The 19793-nt window shown below is 50.8% G+C and overlaps 1 protein-coding gene across 2 annotated transcripts in view; it reads right to left on the bottom strand.

Annotated features, from left to right (window-relative positions):
* Positions 1-1842: 1842 nt before the first annotated feature.
* Pnkd (PNKD metallo-beta-lactamase domain containing) overlaps positions 1843-19793 on the bottom strand; it is a 66266-nt gene continuing 48315 nt past the window's right edge. For both annotated transcript variants that reach the window (XM_021664385.2, XM_021664387.2), the window contains 8 exons: positions 8355-8470; positions 8083-8195; positions 6841-6899; positions 6348-6440; positions 5876-6039; positions 5125-5211; positions 3973-4088; positions 1843-3759 (listed from right to left, as the gene is read on the bottom strand). In XM_021664385.2, coding sequence (XP_021520060.1) covers positions 3586-3759; positions 3973-4088; positions 5125-5211; positions 5876-6039; positions 6348-6440; positions 6841-6899; positions 8083-8195; positions 8355-8470 — 922 coding nt within the window. In that variant the 3' untranslated portion in view covers positions 1843-3585. The remainder of the gene's footprint in view (positions 3760-3972; positions 4089-5124; positions 5212-5875; positions 6040-6347; positions 6441-6840; positions 6900-8082; positions 8196-8354; positions 8471-19793) is intronic.

The raw sequence follows: 19793 nt of genomic DNA, 5'->3' as shown, positions 1-19793 counted from the left end.
TTGAGTCCCATTTGAGCATGTCGGAGTTGATGTTGTATTCAACACAAACGGTTCAACATGATAACAGCCAACACTCCTCGAAGTTCTTGGCAGGAGCTAGCCTTAGACACTGAAGCGTTGCACCAAGTCATACTCTGTTAGGATGATGCTCTTCACTGGCCTCCATATTGCATTTTAAAATCCTTACCTTTTCGGTATGTGTTTGTGGGGGGAGGGGGTGCGCGACACTGCATGTACTGACTGGGAGATGAGAGGGCAGCCCTGGGAGTCAGTTCTCTCCTTGTGCCATGTGAGTCCTGGGGATCAAACTCAGGTTGTCGGGCTTGGTGGCAAGTGTCTTTATCATCTTGCTGTTCGTTTTGCATAGGGTTCCTGTGTGGCCCTAGGCAGCCACTGGCCATTAAAAAACCAAAAAACAAAAAACTATTTATTTACTTATTTATTTGTTTATTTATTTATTTATGCGGTGTTCTGCCTGCAGGTACAGCTAGAAGAGGGCACCAGAACATCTTATAGAGCTGTCGATCGTGTGGGATTTCTGACCCTCCTGACTCTATCTCCTATGTGCTGAGTGTGGATCACCATACTTGGCTCATGAGATATTGGGGATTCATGGATGTTTGGCAAGCATTCTGCTTGAGCTACACCTTCAGCCCCTAGATTGTTTTTCCTTGTTATTTGTTTCTTTGTTTGAGACGTGGACACACTCCGTAGCCCTGGCTGGCTTGGCGCTTACTATACAGACTAGTCTGGCCTGAAACTCACAGAGATTCCCCTGCCTCTCCCCACCCCCTCCACGGGCTGGGATTATGGTCCTGTGCTGTCACACATGGTCGGTCCTTCTTTCCTTCTTGTTTTTCTTCCTTTATTATTATTATTATTACTAATTTTATTTTTTTTTATTTTTTCTAGACAGGGTTTCTTTGTATAGCTAGCCCTGGCTGTCCTGGACTCTGTAGACCAGGCTGGCCTCAAACTCACAGAGATCTGCCTGCCTCTGCCTCCCAAGTGCTGGGATTAAAGGTGTGCACCACCACTCTTGGCCTCTTTCTCTTTCTTTTTTCTTTCTTTTCTTTCTTTCCATTCTTTCTTTTGACAGGGTTTTCCTATGTGTCTCTGGCCGGCCTGGAATTCATTATGTAGTCCAGGCTGGCCACAGACACCCACCTGCCTCTTCTCCAGTGCTGGGATTAAAGGTGTGCTCTCCCATGCCAGGCCTTCCACTTGATTTCAGTGATTTTGCTGTGCGAGCAGAGCTTCAGAAATCAAGATGGTTCCAGCTCTCTAGTCACACACTCACACATGCACACGCACATACAGACATACACATGACTTCCATGTGTACGTGACTTCTGCCATTCAGGAAAAGGAATGAACAGAAACGAAACACAACACTGGTAATTTTTGGGATTGTGTGTTATTCAAACACCTTTGGGGTCAGTCCGTGTCTTCTCCTCTGTTTCCCCCATAAAAGCATAGTCCCAAAAGTCTGATGTAGCCCTTTTCAAAGTGGCTGCTTCTGTCCTTCCTATCCAGTGCTCCACAGCTTCTGGGGGACGTTGCTGGAGGCTTGGGCTTGGGCTTTGGGGCATTGTTTATAGTGTCGGGGCATCTGCTGTTTGAGACTCTCCACCTCTGTGTTCAACCTTATAGTGTTGGGACTGATGGAGCCCATCCTGGTGTGCTTACATGCCCTAAGGTGGTCCAGCAGAATTCCATTCCTGGAACTAGGCCTGATGAACCGGTAGCATGTGAGGCTGGACTTTGTGGAGACCATCTGTGTCCTGTCAGGAGAAAGCCTGACAGGGGAGAAGCTAACACAGAAGAAAGCTCAGACTGTGGTTAAATCATTCATTCAACATTTATTGAGCGCCTACTGTGTGCCAGGCACCGTGCTAGGCGCAGAAATACAGAGATGCATAAGTACAGTCCATGCCCTGAAGGATTCACAGTCTAGAAGGGGAGACAAACATGTAAACAAGTAAGATACGGTGTGGTGTGATAGGAGCCATGGGGGAAGCGTTTACAAGGTGCAGAGGTAGCCTGGAAGAGAGGGGTGAGGGGTGCCTTCCTGGGGGAGGGGCCTGGGACAGGCTAATAGGTGTTTGCCAGGCAGAGGAGGCCGGAGGAGCGGGAAGGCATTCCAGCTGAAGAAACAGCGTGAGCGAAGGCACGAAGGCATGAGACTGCATGTGTTTAGGGGCAGGAAAGACTAGTCTGGCGTATTGCTAGAGTGAGTTCCAAAGGCTGGGGCTGGAGAAGGCAGCCGAGGCCGGATGAAAAGGGAAACTGAGGGCAGGGGCATCTCAGAGGAACAACAGAGGGCATTGCCCAGCCCGAGGGAAGGCTCTGACACAGAAAGCTGTGGCTCCTGGCTAACCCAAGGTGTGCCTGCTAAATGACCACAGTGCTCCTTACTGTGGTCCCAAAGGGCCCTTGACCTGAGACCAGAGGACAAGCGGATCTGGAAAGAGTGGTGAGCAATAGGGTATGCCCAGGCCTGGGATCCTGGAAGCTGTCACTCACTTGAGCTCCCTGTTAGGAGACCTCTGCTTTCTACACATTGCCAGCATGGGGCCCCTGGCTCCAGTGGGAAATCACGTGGGAATGAAGGTTCTTGGCAAACTGCGGAGCCGGATGAGTACCAGGACGGAAAGGTCAGCCTTGAAATGACTTAAAAGAGAAAAGAGTTGGGGGTAAAGCAAGAGAGGTTAAGTAAGACAGAAGGCAGGCAGGGAATCCTAAGAACAAAGGCCAAAAGGAGAAAACAGATCTCTGAGGCAGACTCCAGTTCACTCTCCCCTGGGAAGGCAGGCCCTGGTGACCCGGGGCAGGGGCAGAGGCCAGTGGTAGACCCAGACAGATGTGCATGGTGTGTGGCTCTGGATCCCAGCATCCTGTGTCTCCTTGGCCTGAGGCAGAAGAGTCCTTGGCAATCAGGAACCTTTCCCTCCAGCCTGAGGCAGAATCAGCTAGAGCCAGGCTTCCAGCCCTTGGGGGTTCTTAGGAATGGCTCTTCCTGGCAATGTCTTAGCAGGGTGGGTGGGACGGGGCTGAGTTTCAGTTGCCCAGAGTCTGGCTGCCCCCGTTGGTGACCATTTTTCCAGGCACCACACCTTCGATCAATTTGCTGGGTGAGCTTCTCCGACAACCCTGGATGGAGGAAGGTGGAGAACAGACTGGCCTGGTCAGGACCCTGCTTCCGGGGGGGTTGTAGGGCTCCTTGTGGGAGTGAGGTCTCTGCAGGGGGAGCCAATAGCAGCCTTCATGATCTGGCTATTGGTCCACAAGTGGGGGAAGGGAGGCAAACTCTCTGAGGCAGCAGAATCTGGAGATGTCCCAGGTACTCATTTCCTTTAATCCTAAACACCAACTGTACTGTGTGTGGGGTCTCCGAGCCTTCCACTGCTTCCTCCTCCAGGTCCCACTGCCTGGGCTCTGCCTTCCCTGAACAGTCTGGAGGAACGGTGCTGCCTAGGGCACCGATGGCGGTGGTGGTATTAGTGATGAAGAGGGTGGCAAGGTGTGGGTGGTGAGTGGCCTCCCCTCTGCAGGGGCAGCCTGGACTGGGGTGGGCTAGGGGTATCACTTGCTCTTGTGCATGTCCTTCAGCCGACGCAGCTCCTCCAGGAGCTGGGCCCGGGAGTAGCCATCGTCACTGGTGGGGCCTGGCCCTGGCCCCAGAGCCTCCTGTAGGGCCAGGCAATGGGTTCTCAGGAACGGGTTGTAGGTACGCTCCTCTCCCAGGGTGGATGGGCACTACAGAGCAAGAGGCACGGGGATGGGTAGAAGCTAGAAAAAGGACCCAATACAGGGATGTCTGTCCTAGCCCCTAACTTCCTAGGGTAAGAGGTCAGAGCTCTGGAAAGTGCTTGCAGGCCCAGGCTGCGCAGTAATAGGCACTGGTTAGATAAGAGCCAGTTGCTCCATCCCATCCCATCCCATCCCCTCATCCCATCCTCCAGGCCTCACTGTGCTCTTGCGTTCCATCCGTTGCCTCTGCACCCATTGCATCTTCCTCTCACGAGCGAGATTCTCAGGCTCCACCACACCAGCAAAGCCTAGGTTCTCTTCTGCATATTCATGTCCTAGCCACAGCCACGGGGGCCAAGAAGCAGGGCAGAGAGAGATGGGCCATGAGGTGGTAAGTCCTTCGTACTCCAAGGCCCAGGCCCACAGCTACCCAGCAGTCAGAGGGGAGGGCAGGGCTCTCGGAAAACCCCAACACCAAAGCTGCTTTTTCAGCCACAGGCACTGTTACTGGGGTGTGGGGAGGGGAGGCAGAGGCAGTTTGGGCTTATAGGGAAAATCACTGACTCTGGAGCTGTGAGGCTATCTATGGTTAGCCTCTTACCCTGCCCAGCATGGCTTCACTTATGACCTGGCACCCTTCTACCCCCAAGCTACAGTTTTGTCATATGGAGAAGAGAACAATGCCAGGAAAAAATTAAAAGAAAAAGAAAGAAAGAAAGAAAGAAAGAAAGAAAGAAAGAAAGAAAGAAAGAAAGAAGAAAGGAAGAAAGGAAGGAAGGAAGGAAGGAAGGAAGGAAGGAAGGGAAAGAAAAAGAAAGAAAGAAAGAAAGAAAGAAAGAAAGAAAGAAAGAGGAAGAAAGAAGAAAGGAAAATTTGAAGTTGGATGGTTAGCAAAGAGGAGTTGAATTTGGGAAGAGTTGGTGGTGTGTTTGTTTGTGTGTGTGTCAGAGCCTAGTAAGTGATAGCTGCATACAGTTTTTGTTACATAAATGATATGTGTTCTGCGGATTAAATAAGATATCTGTGACTATTTGTATCAAATATAGGCCAATGGGTACACGTGGACCAGATTTACTGCTTTCTCACATAAGCAGAGGTTACTATGGGGCCTTGACCATAATTATCTAAACAACTAAATATAGCTCCAGGACTCTGAGGCCTCAGGGCTCCCGAAAGGCCAAAGGCTGTCTGGGGGAGGGGACAGCGGCACGAGAGGCGTGGACATCACATAGCCAGTACTACATTCCAGGAGGGAGGTTGGTACCTCTGGGCCATGAACTGAGCTTGCCAGTCTCTAGGAAAGTGAGGGGCTGGGAGGGTCCTGGTGCTAGGCAAAGCACGGGGTTGGGAGGAGGGGGAGGGGCACCTCACCAGGCCACAGCAGGGTGTCGTCCCCCAGGTCTAACACAGTGTCCAGTGAGCTCAGCATGGTTTCTGCTGTGCCTTCGAAGGTCCGTCCTGCATTGGGATCAGGTGGTCGAGGAGGACACAATATGGTATAAGGTATACAAGGAGGGGGGGGAACCAAATGAGGCAGCTTTGTTCAGCTAGCAGTCCTTCCACTGAGCCCTGCCTGGCCATTCCAAGACATCTGCTCCCCCCTCATGGGAACTGGGCCAACTATTCTCTCCGATGGAACTGGTGTGAGGTCCCACACATACAGGAGGGCAAGGTTGCTGAGTCTTCAGACTGGGTTCCTGTGATCCAGGCTTGGTGGGTAGAGATGCTCCTTCCACTATGAGAGTCTTAGACTTGGCTGCTCTCTGGTACTCTGCAGGCTAGGACTTGGGGTCATCACCCACCCATGGTCCTTTCTTCTCACTTACGTATTCTCAACTCTCCATGGCCTCTTCTTTTCGGTCACTGTCTTGGGGAGACGGGTCCCACCCAGTGGAATTAGTGCCCTATGGGGGTCTTTGCTTAACAGGAGCCTCTCCTCAGGTCCACCCTCTCTGAGAATCTTGAGAACACAAACAGTCAGGCAGCACGAGTTGAGGTGACTACTAATGAGCCATTGGGGTGTTGGAAAAACAACATTTCCAAATATGACATGGAATAGTGGCTGCTCTGGCCTTTGTCTCTCCCTCCTCTCCCTATTCCTGTCTCTTTTGCAGAAACTCACCACAGCCAGAGAGGAAGAGCAGGTCCCCTGAGAAGAGGCAGGAAGGACCCTTGTAAGGCTCCCCATCCAGCAGGTATACCAGATGGCCTTGAGTGTGGCCAGGGGTGGCCAGGGCCCGGATCTGAAGCCGTCCAACACTAACCACATCTTGATGACACAGGGGGCTGGGGCACAAAACAGGGAAGAGAGAGAATTCAAGCTTGTGTCTTGCTGATCACTATTACCACCCTAGGCTTAAGGGCTGGGGTGACTTATAGGAGAGGGACTTCCTCAACAGGGAGAAGCACAGGTGACCAAGGGCTCTTCTGACCATGGCTGGGTCATCTTGGGGCAAACATGGCCAGTCTTTTTAAATGGATTCCACTTGGCTAGGGGCTCGGCGGGGTGTCGCCAAAGATCCAGCTGCTGACACCCTGGAAGACAGAAGGCAGGAGGTAGGAGATGCGCACCCATGTTTGGGTCAGGGACTTACTGGGTAAGGTAGGGGATCCCATCCTGAGGGCTCCCATACACTCGACAGTCCCTGTGCCGCCGGCTGAGATCACGGTTTCCTCCGCTGTGGTCCCTGTGGGATGGCAGAGATGAGCACAGGGAACCTAAGGCAACTGAACCTCGACTCCCTCCTTCCCTAAAGTACCCCCTGGCTTTTGTTCGAGTCATTTCTCTGCTTAAGTCACCCCTCAGCTTGCTATGCTCCCATGACCAATTCCAGCTGATCTTCCTGGACTCTCATTCAGCTCCGGTTGTCATCTTCAAATTCCCCCAAGGGAATCTGACCACACCCACCTAACATTCCATCCTCTGTACCCTGTGCCTTCTGCCAACTAACCAGATGCTCATTCTGTAAATACCTACTACATGCCTGTGAATGGAGCACAGTAATGCCTGCCTTCCCGAGGGTTCAAGCTGCTAAGTGCCATGATTAGGGACCCCACAGCTATAGCCCGACCGTTCCCAGTCCTTACCAGTGCTTGTGGGTGCAGAGGATGGCAACCAAGTTAACTCTTTCCTTTTCAATGGAAGCCTGGTGGGGGACAGAAGAGGTGCTGAGGGTGGGAACAGTGTACAGAAAAAGACATGCTAAAAGTCTAGTTGGGACTGGGTGGAAAAGACAGCCGGAGAGATGAAGGAAAGGCAAGAGATGGGCTAGGGAGTGAAGAAGCTGGTAAAGGGGTCTTGGAAGAGCAGAGACCCAGCATGAGGGTAGGGCAGGGAGGAGAGAGGCAGGTCACGGAACAGGGAGGAGAAAGGGGACATCAGGAGTTGGCCCAGAAATAGCTGAAGAGATGGCTCAGCCATGAAAGGCTCAAAATATAAGAGAAATATAAGACAAAAAACTTCTATTACCAGTACTACACAAGACACACACAGGGCAGAGAGAGAGAGAGAGAGAGAGAGAGAGAGAATGTGAAAGGAGAGGCAGAGAGGGCCAAGTACTGAGAGAGGTCAGGGAAGAGACAGGGTCTGGGGCTGGTGAGATGGCTCAGCAGGTGAATTCCATCCCCAGGGCCCTCATAAAAGTGGAATGAGACAACCACGCAGTGTCCTCTGATCTCCACAATCACGCTGGGGCACACAAACCACTCATACACCATGCGAGTACAATTGGATAAAAAAATGTTATGCCAGGCATGGTGGCGCATGCCTTTAATCCCAGAACTGGGGAGGAGGAAGGGGACAGATCTCTGTGAGTTCAAGGTCAGCCTGGTCAACACGTTGAGTTCCAGACTGGCTAGGGCTACTTAGTGAAACTCTTGTCTCAAAAAGAGAGGTGGGAGGAGAGAGAGGATGAAAAAGGAAGAAAAGAAAACAAACAAACACCTCCCCCCAAATAACAAATGACTATGTAAATAAAAATGAAAAAAAAAAAGAATGTCTACCAGGGCAACAAAGAGGATCAGAGGCAGACTAGAAACTGCCAGGACCCACAATCCCAGGCCAGAACACCCACCCTCTTTACAGGTGTACAGATTACAGGTGTGCCCCACCACACCCAGCTCTGCTCTGCTCTGCTTCCGTCTGGCCATGCTCTAAGGGTGGGGTGGTGGTGTATTCTGTATGTGTGAGGGAAGCCCACGCATATGCAGGAGCATATCTCTTAGGCAGGGGAACCAAAGGTAGGCCCTGTCTGGCAAGAGAAGCAGGCATCCCCGCCTCCTCCCCCCCCCCCCAGTGTCTCCCAGTACCCCTGCATCCTCTCCCCTCACCTGCACAGCCCTCGGGTCTGAGGGGTCCACAGCCACAGCCAGCCCGGCCTGGGTGTCGATGATGAGGTAGCTGTAGTTGTCCGAGAGGACAGGGATGGGAAGCACCTTCACTCCTGGGAGAGGCAGAGAGAGAGGCTGGGGCGGGGTGGGGCGGGGCGGGGCGGGGCGGGGAGTTCATTGAAGGGGTAAGGAGTAGGGAGGAGGAGAACAGTAGTAGGCAGGAGCCTGAGCAGAGGGAGCAGGTTGTTGACCAGGGGCAGCCAGAGCCTTACCATTGAAGAGGCGGGGCTGAGTTTTGGAGTGGCCTTTGGGATAGCGATTCCGAGCCCTCCGAAGCTGCTGTCGATAGAAGAGGTACCCGAGCCAGGTGCGGGTGTACAGGCTATACCTGCAAGGCAGATGGTCTGGGGTCAGATCAATCCTCTTCTGGGTCTGTGGGCCTCATTTCTATTCCCTCAGGCACCCTTAGGTAAGCACTTTGTCATCATCGTCATTTTTGTTGTTGTTGTTCTTTTTTTTTTTTTTTTCAGTCTCGTGTAGCCCAGGCTACCCTCAAACTCACTATGTAGTTAAGGATGACCATGTCATCCAATCCTCCTGGCTCTGCCCCTACCTCTTAAATGCTAGGATTATATGAGTGGGCCACCACCCCTGGCTCCTATGGTGCTGAGGGTGGAGCTCATAGCTTCATGCTAAGCAAATGTTCTACCAACTGAGCTACAATCCCCAACCCTGGAAATTACATATTTAACCGCTTCAGGTGCTGCTGCTGCTGCTGCTGCTGGTTCAGAGATCAACTTTGGGAGCCACTGGGGTAGAGAAAGCAACAGTCTGAGGCCCATGGGGGGTGGGGGTGGTGGCAGGGTTTGCTCAAGGAAATAGGAAGTTCTGTGGCTGCTTAGCAGAGAGAGAGGAACAACCAGAGCGAGAGGCTGGCAGGGTCTGACCCTTATCCAAGGCTGTCCCAGCTATGTGTAGCGCAGGAAGCTGGACCAGGACGCCAGAGTTCTCCGACAAAATGTGAGACCTGTGAGGTCACCATGGGCCCCTCGGGGTCAATGCCTAGATGTCACTGCCTTGAATTCTTAATAATTTGATCTTTCAAAGTGTTTTTTTTTTTTTTAAATTGAGACAGGGCTTGTCTTACAATAAATAAATGTATATCCTGAAAGTGGATCCCCACCTCAAAAAAAAAAAAAAAAAAAAAAAAAAAAAAGTAGCCAGGACTACTGGTGCAGTTTGGGAGGCAGAGGCAGGGGAATCTCTGAGTTTGAGGCCAGCATGGTCTACACAGTAAGTCCAGGACATCCAGGGCTACAGAGAGAAACCCTGTCTTGAAAACCAAACCAACCAAACAACCAGCCCAAAACAACAACAAAAAAGTAAACAAAAAGGTCCGGAGAGGTAACTTAGTGGTAGGGCACTTTTCTAGCATGTACAAGACTAGGTTCAATCCTCAGCACCACAGACAAGACTGACATTGCACAATATGACAACGAATAAGAAAATTCTCGCTCATGATTTAAATTTTCCTTTTCTTTCTTTTCTTCTTTCTTTCCTGCCTTTCTTTCTTCTTTGTTTTTGTTTTATTTTGTTTCCAGACATGGTTTCTTTGTGTAGCCTTGGCTGTCCTGGACTCATTCTGTAGACCAGGCTGGCCTTGAACTCACTGCGATCCTCCTGCCTCTGCCTCCCCCAGTGCTGAGATTACAGGTGTGCCCCACCACACCCAGCTCTCTCTCTCTCTTTTCTCTGTTTCTCTTTGAGTCAGGGCCTTACTATGTGGCCTGGCCTTAGCAGATCATCACTACGCAGATCATCACTTGAACTAACTGGCAGCGGCCCTCCAACATCTTTCTCCCAAGTGCTGGGATCATAGTGTCACCATGCTTGGCTTTATTTTTCTTTATTTAGAATGACATGAAATAGCAAACTGAAAGCGGTACAAGTTGAAAGAGTGACAGAAGAATGGAAACACTTCATTTTTATGCTTTCACCCTTCCTATCCCCGACCAGAATCTGGCTGTATAGACAAAAGCGGCCTCAAGCTTAAGATCCTCTTGCCTTTGTCTCTTTAGTGCACAACCAAGACTAGCTTATTACTTTTGTACCTTGAATAATTTTTTTTAAGATTTATTTATTTATTATTTATACAACGCTCTGCCTGTACACCAAAAGAGGGACCATATCTCTCACTGTAGATGGTTATGAGCCACCATGTGGTTGCTGGGGATTGAACTCAGGATCTTCGGAAGAACAGCCAATGTTCTTAACCTCTGAGCCATCTCTCCAGCCCTAAATAATTCTTTCCTGTTGTTTGAACAAGAGGCTTTATTTTAACTAATTAAGTCATCTGTTTATTTAGGTATTATTGTTTGTGTGAGATGGTCCCTGTATAGCCCATGCTGTCCTCAAACTTGCTATGTTGCTATGTTGAACTCAAGACCCTCCTGTCAACACCTCCCAAGAGCTGGGATCACAAGTCTGTACCACCTCATCTTGCACCTGGATTTTGCATTAATTAGGCAGTATAAATTATGTATCTAGCCTAAGCCAGCTTGAGCCCCTGCTGTGCAGGAAACTGAGGCTGTGCAGGAAACTGGAGCAGGCACAGTGAGGGGACAGTCAGGTCTTGGAGTATCTATCAAGGCAGCCAGAAAACAGATGGCACCCTAAGCTTGAAACATTGAGAGGACATGGAGGGTGGACCCTAAGAAGGACGGACTCTCTCTAGCCCCTTAGAGAAATACCAGATACTTTATTTGTAAACAGTTTGGACAAAGTGAGTAGGTCCCTAAGGGTTTAGCAGTAAAGGTTCAGCTGCAGCCTAGCCATAACTTCTGCTCTATGGCCCTTACCTGCTCTGGCAATTCTGGCATGCCAAGAGAGGTCCTGCACTCCGTGTTATATGTTCATTTTCATAGGTCCTCTACTTTTGGTTTCCTTTGCAACTCAGTTCTAGTCCTTCAGACTTTCACTTTTTCCACCACGTTTATTGATCCTCGGCTACTGGCCAGGTGCTGTGTGCATTGCACGAAACAGCCATCCCTGCCTGAAGCTGACCTTCTAGCAGAAGAGACACAATGATAAACTAGGGATGATGACCAACGGGAAGCAGGAAAAGGATAGAGAATGACAGAGCTGCTGTACAACAAGATGTCTCAGGGCTGGAGAGATGGCTCAGAGGTTAGGAACACTGGCTCTTCTTCCAAGGGTCCTGAGTTCAATTCTCAGCAATCAGATATAATCAGCTCATAACCATCTATAGTGAGATCTGGTGCCCTTATCTGGCGTGTAGGCACATATGCAGGCAGAACACTGTATAAATAACAAATAAATAAATCTTTAAAAAAAAATGGCTCAGCAGGAAGCCCAAGCCTGGCAACGGATCCCCAGGATCCCCAGTAGTGGAAGGAGGGAAGTAACTTCTGCAGATTGTCCTCTGTTTTCTATCCTAGCACTATAGCACAAGTGCACACACAGAGAATAAATAAAAATGTCATAGATATAGTAGGCCAGGAAAACAGACCCCCAGTCAACATGTTCGTAAGGGGCAGGCCAAGAAGGAGTTTAGGGGAAGCAGACTTGAACCCAAGTGCCCATCAACTCAGTGCTAATTCTTTGCATATTCTGTTGTGATAGCAAAGAGCTGGTGCAGGAGACATACCTAGTTAGGCTGTGTGTGTGTGTGTGTGTGTGTGTGTGTGTGTGTGTGTGTGTTTGGGGCAGGGTAGGGAAATTGGATGTAACCTAGATACCCATGAATAGATTACAGACCTTTTCTTGATGAGACAGATGACTACATATTTAAATACTTCCACAGGGAAAAGACCAAAGTCACTGAAAGTGGCTCTTGGTGGTGAAAATATCCGTGTATCCTTCTTCTTTGCATGCTGGGGATGGAGTCCAGGGCCCCCTGCCCCACCCCCAGGACCTCCCCAGTGGTTTCTTTGCTTGTGTGTTTTATTATTTGGTGGTAAATATGCTATCAATTTGGAGAAGGAAAGAGAGAGGGAAAAAAACTTGGATTCAGAGATTCTAAGAGAACCCTGTGGTTCAAAAGTAAGACCCCCCAACTCATTTTGTTGGACATGTACACTTACTTTACTTTCCTTTTTTTTTTTTTTAATAAAATCAACAAGCATAAAAATCACTACCTGAAAATACAAGTGCAAAAAAGAAGAAACTAATCCACAACATAAACAAAAGAAGAGACACATAAGCTTAAAGATATATTCAGATGGCAAATCTAATCGAGAAAGGGCCCTAAGTGTCACACATAAGCTTAAAGATATATTCAGATGGCAAATCTAATCGAGAAAGGGCCCTAAGTGTCCCTTTGGTCATCAGTAATCCTCTTAGAGGGGATGGACTGCAGCAGGGAGGCAGGTGTCGATGGGAAATGCCCAAACCACGGAGAAAGCAAAGATTCTTTCTTGAACTCATTTCGCCTCAGGACTCTGGGAGTGTGCAGCTGCTGGCAGGTGGTGAAACAAGACTGCCCTCCGGGCAGCTCCTGCAGGTGTGGCTGACGAGGGGCTGTCACTCAGCAAACACTTTTCCTTTCCTAGACTTGATACAGGGCTGGGACTCCGATGGAACTCTGCCAGCTGCCTGCTGTCAAGCTAAAGGTTCTGAGTTCTAGGTGGTGGGCAGCCCAGAAAGGAGAGCAGCAGGGTGGGGGTGGGGGTGGGGCATCTGGAGCAATAGAGAGGGCAGTGGGTTGGAGCGATCTTGTTGACCGACTTTCTCTTGGGCAGGGAAGAGACCTGCCCAAGAGAAGATGGTCTTCCCTCTACTGCTCTGAGCCCTTCTCCAAGAAGCCTTCCCTGACTTGGGCCCCTTACTCTCACCTTGGTTTCAACACACACACAGACACCATTTCCAGTCTCTGATACACAGGAGCGCTGCCTAACCCCTAGACACTAGGCAAGCCACCAAACACCGCTGGAGAGAGAACTTGCGTAGTCTCAAACTGTCTGCTTTACTAATTAGTCACTGGAGAAACTTGGCTGACTCCGCTTGAAGCTGACGGTGGAAGATAATGTCAGGCCGGAGGGTGCAAACGGCAGCAGGGCATGTGCCCGGCAGGTATGTGCGCTCGGTCCCAGCCCCTCAGGGAAGAAAGCAAACACCAACCTCAGCAGTAACAGTACATACTTGACCGTGGAGGATCTGTGGCCTACACGCCCAAAATGTGCAAACGTAATTTAGTCACGAGAAGAACCTCAGACAAACCCAGTCACAGGGACCTGCTGTAAAACACCTGATCAGTGTTCAGAATCAGACAGGCCTAGCAGAGGCTGAACAGTGCAGGGTCCTTGAGCAGAGTCAGGACAAGAAAAAAAAAAAAAAACATTGGTTCTGAATACTGTCAGAACCAGACAGCTGCATGGGTTCTGAATACTGTCTGATAGTGCTAATTGTCTCTTCCTGACACGGGATTGTTGCTTTTGAGAGCTGAGCTGTGATCACGGAACAGTAATATCCAGGGAGGCTGGCCTAGGTGTACAAGGAGTTCTTTTGTGTTGTTCTGACATAGCCACAATTATTTCAAAATGAAAAGTTAAACAACATAAAGAAATATAATTACCCTCTCCTCTACAGAGTTATTAGTCGCACCCAAGCCCTGTTCTAGCATTTCTTCTGTTGTCACTCACAGAAAGGGCAGCAGTTAGGACTCCTGCCCATGGACTCATGGGCTCATTTTGTTTGGAAACTATTCATTGTGCTTGCTGGACATAATGGGAGTAGCTCAGAACAAGGCCAGAGGCTCCCTGCAATAACTGTTGTAGCAAAAATAGGGGCACTCGCACATTAAACTGGAAAACAGACAAATCATTAACCACCAGCTAACTCAGAGCCACTGGAAGGAAAGGGGCCTGTTCTCTAGGCGGGGACACTGCAGTGGGAACCGGAGAGGCAGGGTCTGGAGTGAAGTGTTTTGAGTGGTACAGAACCAAGGCCTCGACAGGAGGGAATGTGGCATGTTCTAGGAGTTTTGCTGGGAGGCCTCAGGGTCTTAGCAGGGGCAAAGTGCCAAAGGAGGAGCCAGGGAAAGAAGATGGTGGGCTAGGAAGGTGGAGGATGCCCCGCACCTTAGCCCAAGGGGAAGGGAGCCTGAGGTGTTCAGTCAGTCAGGTTGGGAGGAGCAGGGCCTGGGTTGGGTGTGGGCTGAGGGCCTAGCTGTGCTGGGACACTCTCCCCAGGACTGGAACACTACCCCACCATCACCATGAAGACTTTACTTTGATGCTGAGCCCAAGCCCTTCATGGGTACCATTAGCCTTGGCCATATCACAATCACAGGTCTATGGACCCCTCCTCTTTAGCCCTCTCTCTTCTCAGTTCTACCTTCTGCTGCTCTGGATGGGCTCATAGAGCGGACAGGCCCACGGGGCTCATCCCTAGTTCTTACAAGAGCCTCCTTTAACCAGTTTTGGCTCCCAGTCCAAACTACAGACAAGGCAAAAGTTCAGGCTCCGAATGCACCACCTCTGACTGAGTCTGGCTCCCACTCGGAATGTGCTGTGGTTCCCAGTGTTCACAGGAGGCTCTCCCTCCCAGGTCTGAATCCTATGACGGTGTCTGCCTCCTCCCTTCCCATTGAGTCCAGTGAAAACCCTGTGCTCCCAGAACGAAAGGGTAGAAACCAACTGCATGCCTAAAACACACACACACACACACACACACACACACACACACACACACACACAAAACAGGCCATACCCAGACTGTGGGGAACTTCATAGCCAGCAAAACAAATGATCAAAACCAGTACCTCACACGCACAGAGTCCAAACACATATCATTAAGCTAAAAGATACATTGCCAAGAAAACATTCTGACATTTATTGAAATGCCAATGCATGCAGAAACCATCCCCGCTCCCATTCAGGATGCAGACATAATCAAGAATAAGGGCTGTTGACGACAGTCACCACCCTAGCCAGCAGATACAGCTCAGCTCCAGGGAGCTGGTGGCACTGAGGGCCTTCTGTCCCATCTGTAACATTCTATTTCTTGAGTTGGAGAGCGGAGCACAGAAGATGAAGAAGAAGAAGAGGAGGAGGAGCACCACCACCACCACCACCACCACCACCACCACACACACTTTCATAACTGTCCTCTTGCTGAGCATGGTGTCTCACTCCTGAAAGCCCACCACATTAGATGGCTGAAACAGGAGGATCAGGAACTCAAAAGTCATCTTCAGCTACATAGGGAGTTTCATGTCAATCTGGGCTACAAGGAACCTTGGCTCAAAAAAAAAAACAAACAAAACAAAACAAAAAAAAAACAACAGGAAGCAGGCTGTATAGGAACTAACCGCACGAGCCTAAATTCCAGTTCAGTCCCTGGAACCTCCACAAAAGGCTGGATGTGCTAGCACACATCTGAAATCCCAGCACTTCTACATCAAGACGGAAGGTGGAGACAGGAGAAACCTCCCCAGCACTCAAAGGTCAGCTATTCTAGAGCATGCTGTGCAACTGCAGAAATGAGACTCTTGACTCAGCAAGTCTTCGAAGGCTAGGTTCCCTTCTCCACTCCCCCCACCAGGCAGGGTTTCCTCTGTGTAGCCCTGGCTGGAGCTCTTCTGGAGCTCTCTCTGTAGACCAGGCTGGCCTTGAAAGCACAGAGATCTGCCATTCTCTGCCTCCTGAGTGCTGGGATTAAAGGCGTGTGCCAGCACTGCCAGGCCAAGTTTTATGCCAATTTGACACAACCTAAAGTCATTTGAGAGGAGAGAACCTCAATTAAGAAAATGCCTCCATGAGATCTGGCTGCAGGCATGCTGGTATTTTCTTTACTTTGTGACTGATGGAGGAATGTTTAACCCATTGTGAGTGGGGCTATTCCTGAGCTGGGGGTGGTCCTGGGTTGTATAAGAAAGCAGGCTGAGCAAGCCATGAAGAGCAAGTCAATAAGCAGCACCCTCCAGCTTCTGCATCAGCTCCTGTCTCCAGGTTCCTGCGCTGTTTGAGTTCCTGCCCTGACTTCCTTTGGTGATAAACAGTGATGGTGGAGTGTAAACCAAATAAACCCTTTCCTTCCCAAGTTGTTTTGGTCATGGTGTCTTGTCACAGCAGTATAAGCCCGAAGTAAGACAAAGTAGAAGGTGAAGGTGATTTCCAAAAGTTGTCCTCTGACCTCCACCAGAGTAGTGTGTGGCCAAAGCCACACACACTACACAGACACAGACACAGACACAGACACAGACACACACACACACACACACACGCACACGCACACACATACAGGGATGGAGGCATTGAGACGATTCAGTGGTTAAGGGGCTTGCTGCTAAGTCTTATGACCTGGGTTCTATCCCTAGGATAGTGGAAGGAAAGAGCTGATTCCTGCAGGCGGTCCTCTGAACATACATTTGCCTGTAACATATATGCTGACCACCCCCCCAGCCCCCTCCCCCAAAAAAAGGTTAAAGAATAAAAACAGGTGTGGAGATGTAGCTCAGTTGGTGGAGTGCTTGGTGTAGTTGTATGTGGCTATAATCCTAATGGGGTCAGGAGCATCACAAGTCTGAGGCCAGCTTAAGCTCCTGCGACCCTGTCTCCAAACAATACAAGAAACGGCTCTGGGCTCCCAGCCTCTGTCCTGGTAGCTTTCTAGATGTGAGTATGATACCCTCTCCCCAACCCTCTCACCTCTACTTACTGAAGTCAAGTTCATAGCGTAGTTAGTTCACTCTTATCTCCTAGGAGATGTAGGCACTGGTGATGCCATCAGAGAACGTCCCCTCTCCATCTACAACACACAGCAAGCCCAGCTCTCCAGACCTGGTGCCTATGGCTCCCACAGTATCTTCCTTGGCCAGTACCTCCTGAGGCAAGCAGGCTCCTGCCTGTGCCTCGTGTGGCTTCCTGTGACTCCTTGTGTTTCTCCTCCACCCTCAGGAACTCCTACACTGGCACAGCGCAGCAAGTGGCAATCAAGAAATGCTGGCTAGTGATTGGGAAAGGCTGGGGAGGGCCCAAGCTTATGCATGGCACAGTGCCTGGCCAGAACAGATCTCAGGCAAGGCCAGGGCTGGCGGGCCCAGGGAGCCTAATGGCGGTAGCTTGCCCAACCGAAGTCCTCTCCACCTTTACTCCCTCCTCTTGCCCCACTATCCCCACAAACCTGGACAAGCAGGGTGTTCTGCCAAGCAGGTCACCCAGATTCAATGGCATGGGTCGGGGGTGTATCACTGGGACATAAAATCCTAATGTTGCTGGCCATGTAGGCTATATCCAGGGCCTTAGAGCCGGAGGGGAGGGAGAGAAGGAAGAGTGGGGAGTATGAGGAGATGGAAGGATCACAGGGTAGAAGTTCACAAGGGGTCCCCAGGCCTCACGCTGCCCCTGCCCAGGTTGGTCAGGGTCATGGCTCCTCCCTGGAGCTCACCGCCTCATCTTTAACAGTCTCTGTGCCACAGCTTTCGAGTGAGCCCGGTGCTTCCCGTGGTTTATCTCGGGTCCTCCTCTCAAGTCTGGGGCAGGTGCCATATTCCCATTGTGCAGACAGGAAGCGGAGCCTGGAAGACTGGAAGTGGGCAGAGCTACCTCCCTAGAAGCCTGACCTAGAACCCGCTCGACCACTAAAATCCTCCCCAGACCCCAACCAAGTCAGGGGTCAGACCAGATGAGTGGGCCTGAAGGATTACAGGATTACCCCAATTCCTCTGAGGGCCTTTTCGGAGAAAAATGCTAGTTCACGGTAGTTACACAGACCTGGGCATGTGGCCCAGGATTTGGGGGACCTTGGAGTCTGGTAACCAGCTGCCCTTCCCCCTCTCCCTGAACCAGCTCAGGGCATTTGCAAACATTTTGCACTCAACTGCAGAGAGAGCAGGAAGCGCCCCCCCCGGGGGGGGGTTGCCAGGATGGGACACCTGGCCCAAGGCCGTTTGAAGGTCCCTTTGCAATTAAGGCTCTATGATTGCTGCAGTGGAGTGTTGGCAGGCTAGTGGTTCCATGGATACCCTGAGAGCCAGAGGGAGGGAAGAATTTAGGAAAAGGGGTAGTGGCTGGAGGGGACAATGTTAAGAGTCACTGTAGAAGCTGTGTCCTAGGACCAACCTTTACCCACTTGATGGGATGTCATGGCTCCCTGCAATGCCTTAAGGCTAGAACTCAGGGCCTGAGCAGATACATAGCCTCTGTTTTTCTAATGCTGGGTGCATGAAGCAGCATCCCTGGCCTGTTTTCCTTTTTGTTCACCTCTTCTTAAAAACAAAACAAAAATCCATGTGACTAATAGGGCGCTCCTGACAGTCACATTCTGCATGGGGTCCCCAGCTGTGGTCAGGAAGCTGGGATCCAGGACACTACACACAGCAGCATATCAGAACAAGCCCCTAGGGTTGGGTGGCCGGTACACATTAGGATTTTGACCCCTTGGGGCAGGGGTGGTGTGACCTTTAATGCCAGCACTTGGGAGGCAGAGGCAGGTGGATCTCTATGAGTTTCAGGCTGACCACAGACAGAGTGAGAACTTGTCTCAAAACAACAACTACCACCAAACCCCCAAAACAAAACACCACCACAACAACAAAACAAACAAACAACAAAAACCAAACAACAACAGGAAGAAAGATTCTGATTTCTCCTATCCCCTCCTCCAGCCTGTAGTGCGAGAGATAGAGCTCAGAGCCTGGCACACATCAGGCATGCTATCTCCCGCTAAGCTCCATCCCACCCCCATTCCTGAAATCTGACTCAGCGTTTCTACTCAGCTCGGAATGGCATTTCTACCGACCAGACCATAACCACATCAGAAAGAAAATAAAGTTTCCTAATTGTTCCCCTGGGACCCTGGAAGGAGGAAGTGTGGGGCTTCGGCTGGGCCACAGCCACCCCTGGGCCCTCCCTGGGGCTTAGGGCTGCGAACAGAGTGCCAAACCCCTGGTTTGGGCTCACAGTGCACCCATTCCTGGCCTCACTGGGCCAGGGCATGGCTTCTCTGTTATCTGACGCCCAGCCTAAGCCGTGAAAGCCATGGAGACAGCTGACAGTGAGAACGACATTCCCTCCCCCAGCCCTTCTTCTGGGGCACAGTAGAAAGCACACAATGCTGCCTCTTCTTCCCTTCCCCTCCTCCCCGGGGCAGTCCTGAAGGAAGCTGGAGGGCTGTCAAGTGGCTGGCCTCAACTGGGCCCAGGGTCCTATCTCAGTCCCGCGTGGGACAGAAGGGAGCAACATGGAGCAGATTCTGTACCCGCAGGACGCGTAACAGCCAGGATCACTTTCCTTACTTCCTTCCCAGCTTAGGTACTCCCTATATGGGGGTTCCTGAGTACAGAGAGACCTAAGGCATTACTGCAACCCAATAGGCAGGCTCAGAGTAGTGAGACAGGCCCAGGGTGGTATTTTTGGCCAAGATTCAGCTTGTCCAGGCTTGCATGTGAGCAGTGTCAGGACACAGCTAACAACAAACTTGGAATGGCTGTCTGCGGGCTGAAGGTCCAGCCCAGGAGGGCCACCAGGTCACAGGGTTCTACTGAGCAGGATTAGCTCAAGGCCCTAAGGAACACAGTCACTCCCTGTTGTGTGCTTTCTTGGGGGGGGGGAGTTAATGAGGCAGCTGAAGAAGCCCTTGGGTGAGGGTTTCCTGCAGCCTCCAGGACATGCCTGGAGGTCACTTCCACATGCCCAGGAGAAGCCAGGGCATGCAAGGTCAGAGCCGCCTGTCTGGGTTTCCCCAGCCTT

This window comes from Meriones unguiculatus, chromosome 15 (genome assembly GCF_030254825.1).
Source record: "Meriones unguiculatus strain TT.TT164.6M chromosome 15, Bangor_MerUng_6.1, whole genome shotgun sequence".
NCBI classification, from domain to species: Eukaryota; Metazoa; Chordata; class Mammalia; order Rodentia; family Muridae; genus Meriones; species Meriones unguiculatus.
The sequence above is the reverse complement of the archived record's forward strand: the minus strand, read 5'-3'. Positions and strand labels throughout refer to the sequence as shown.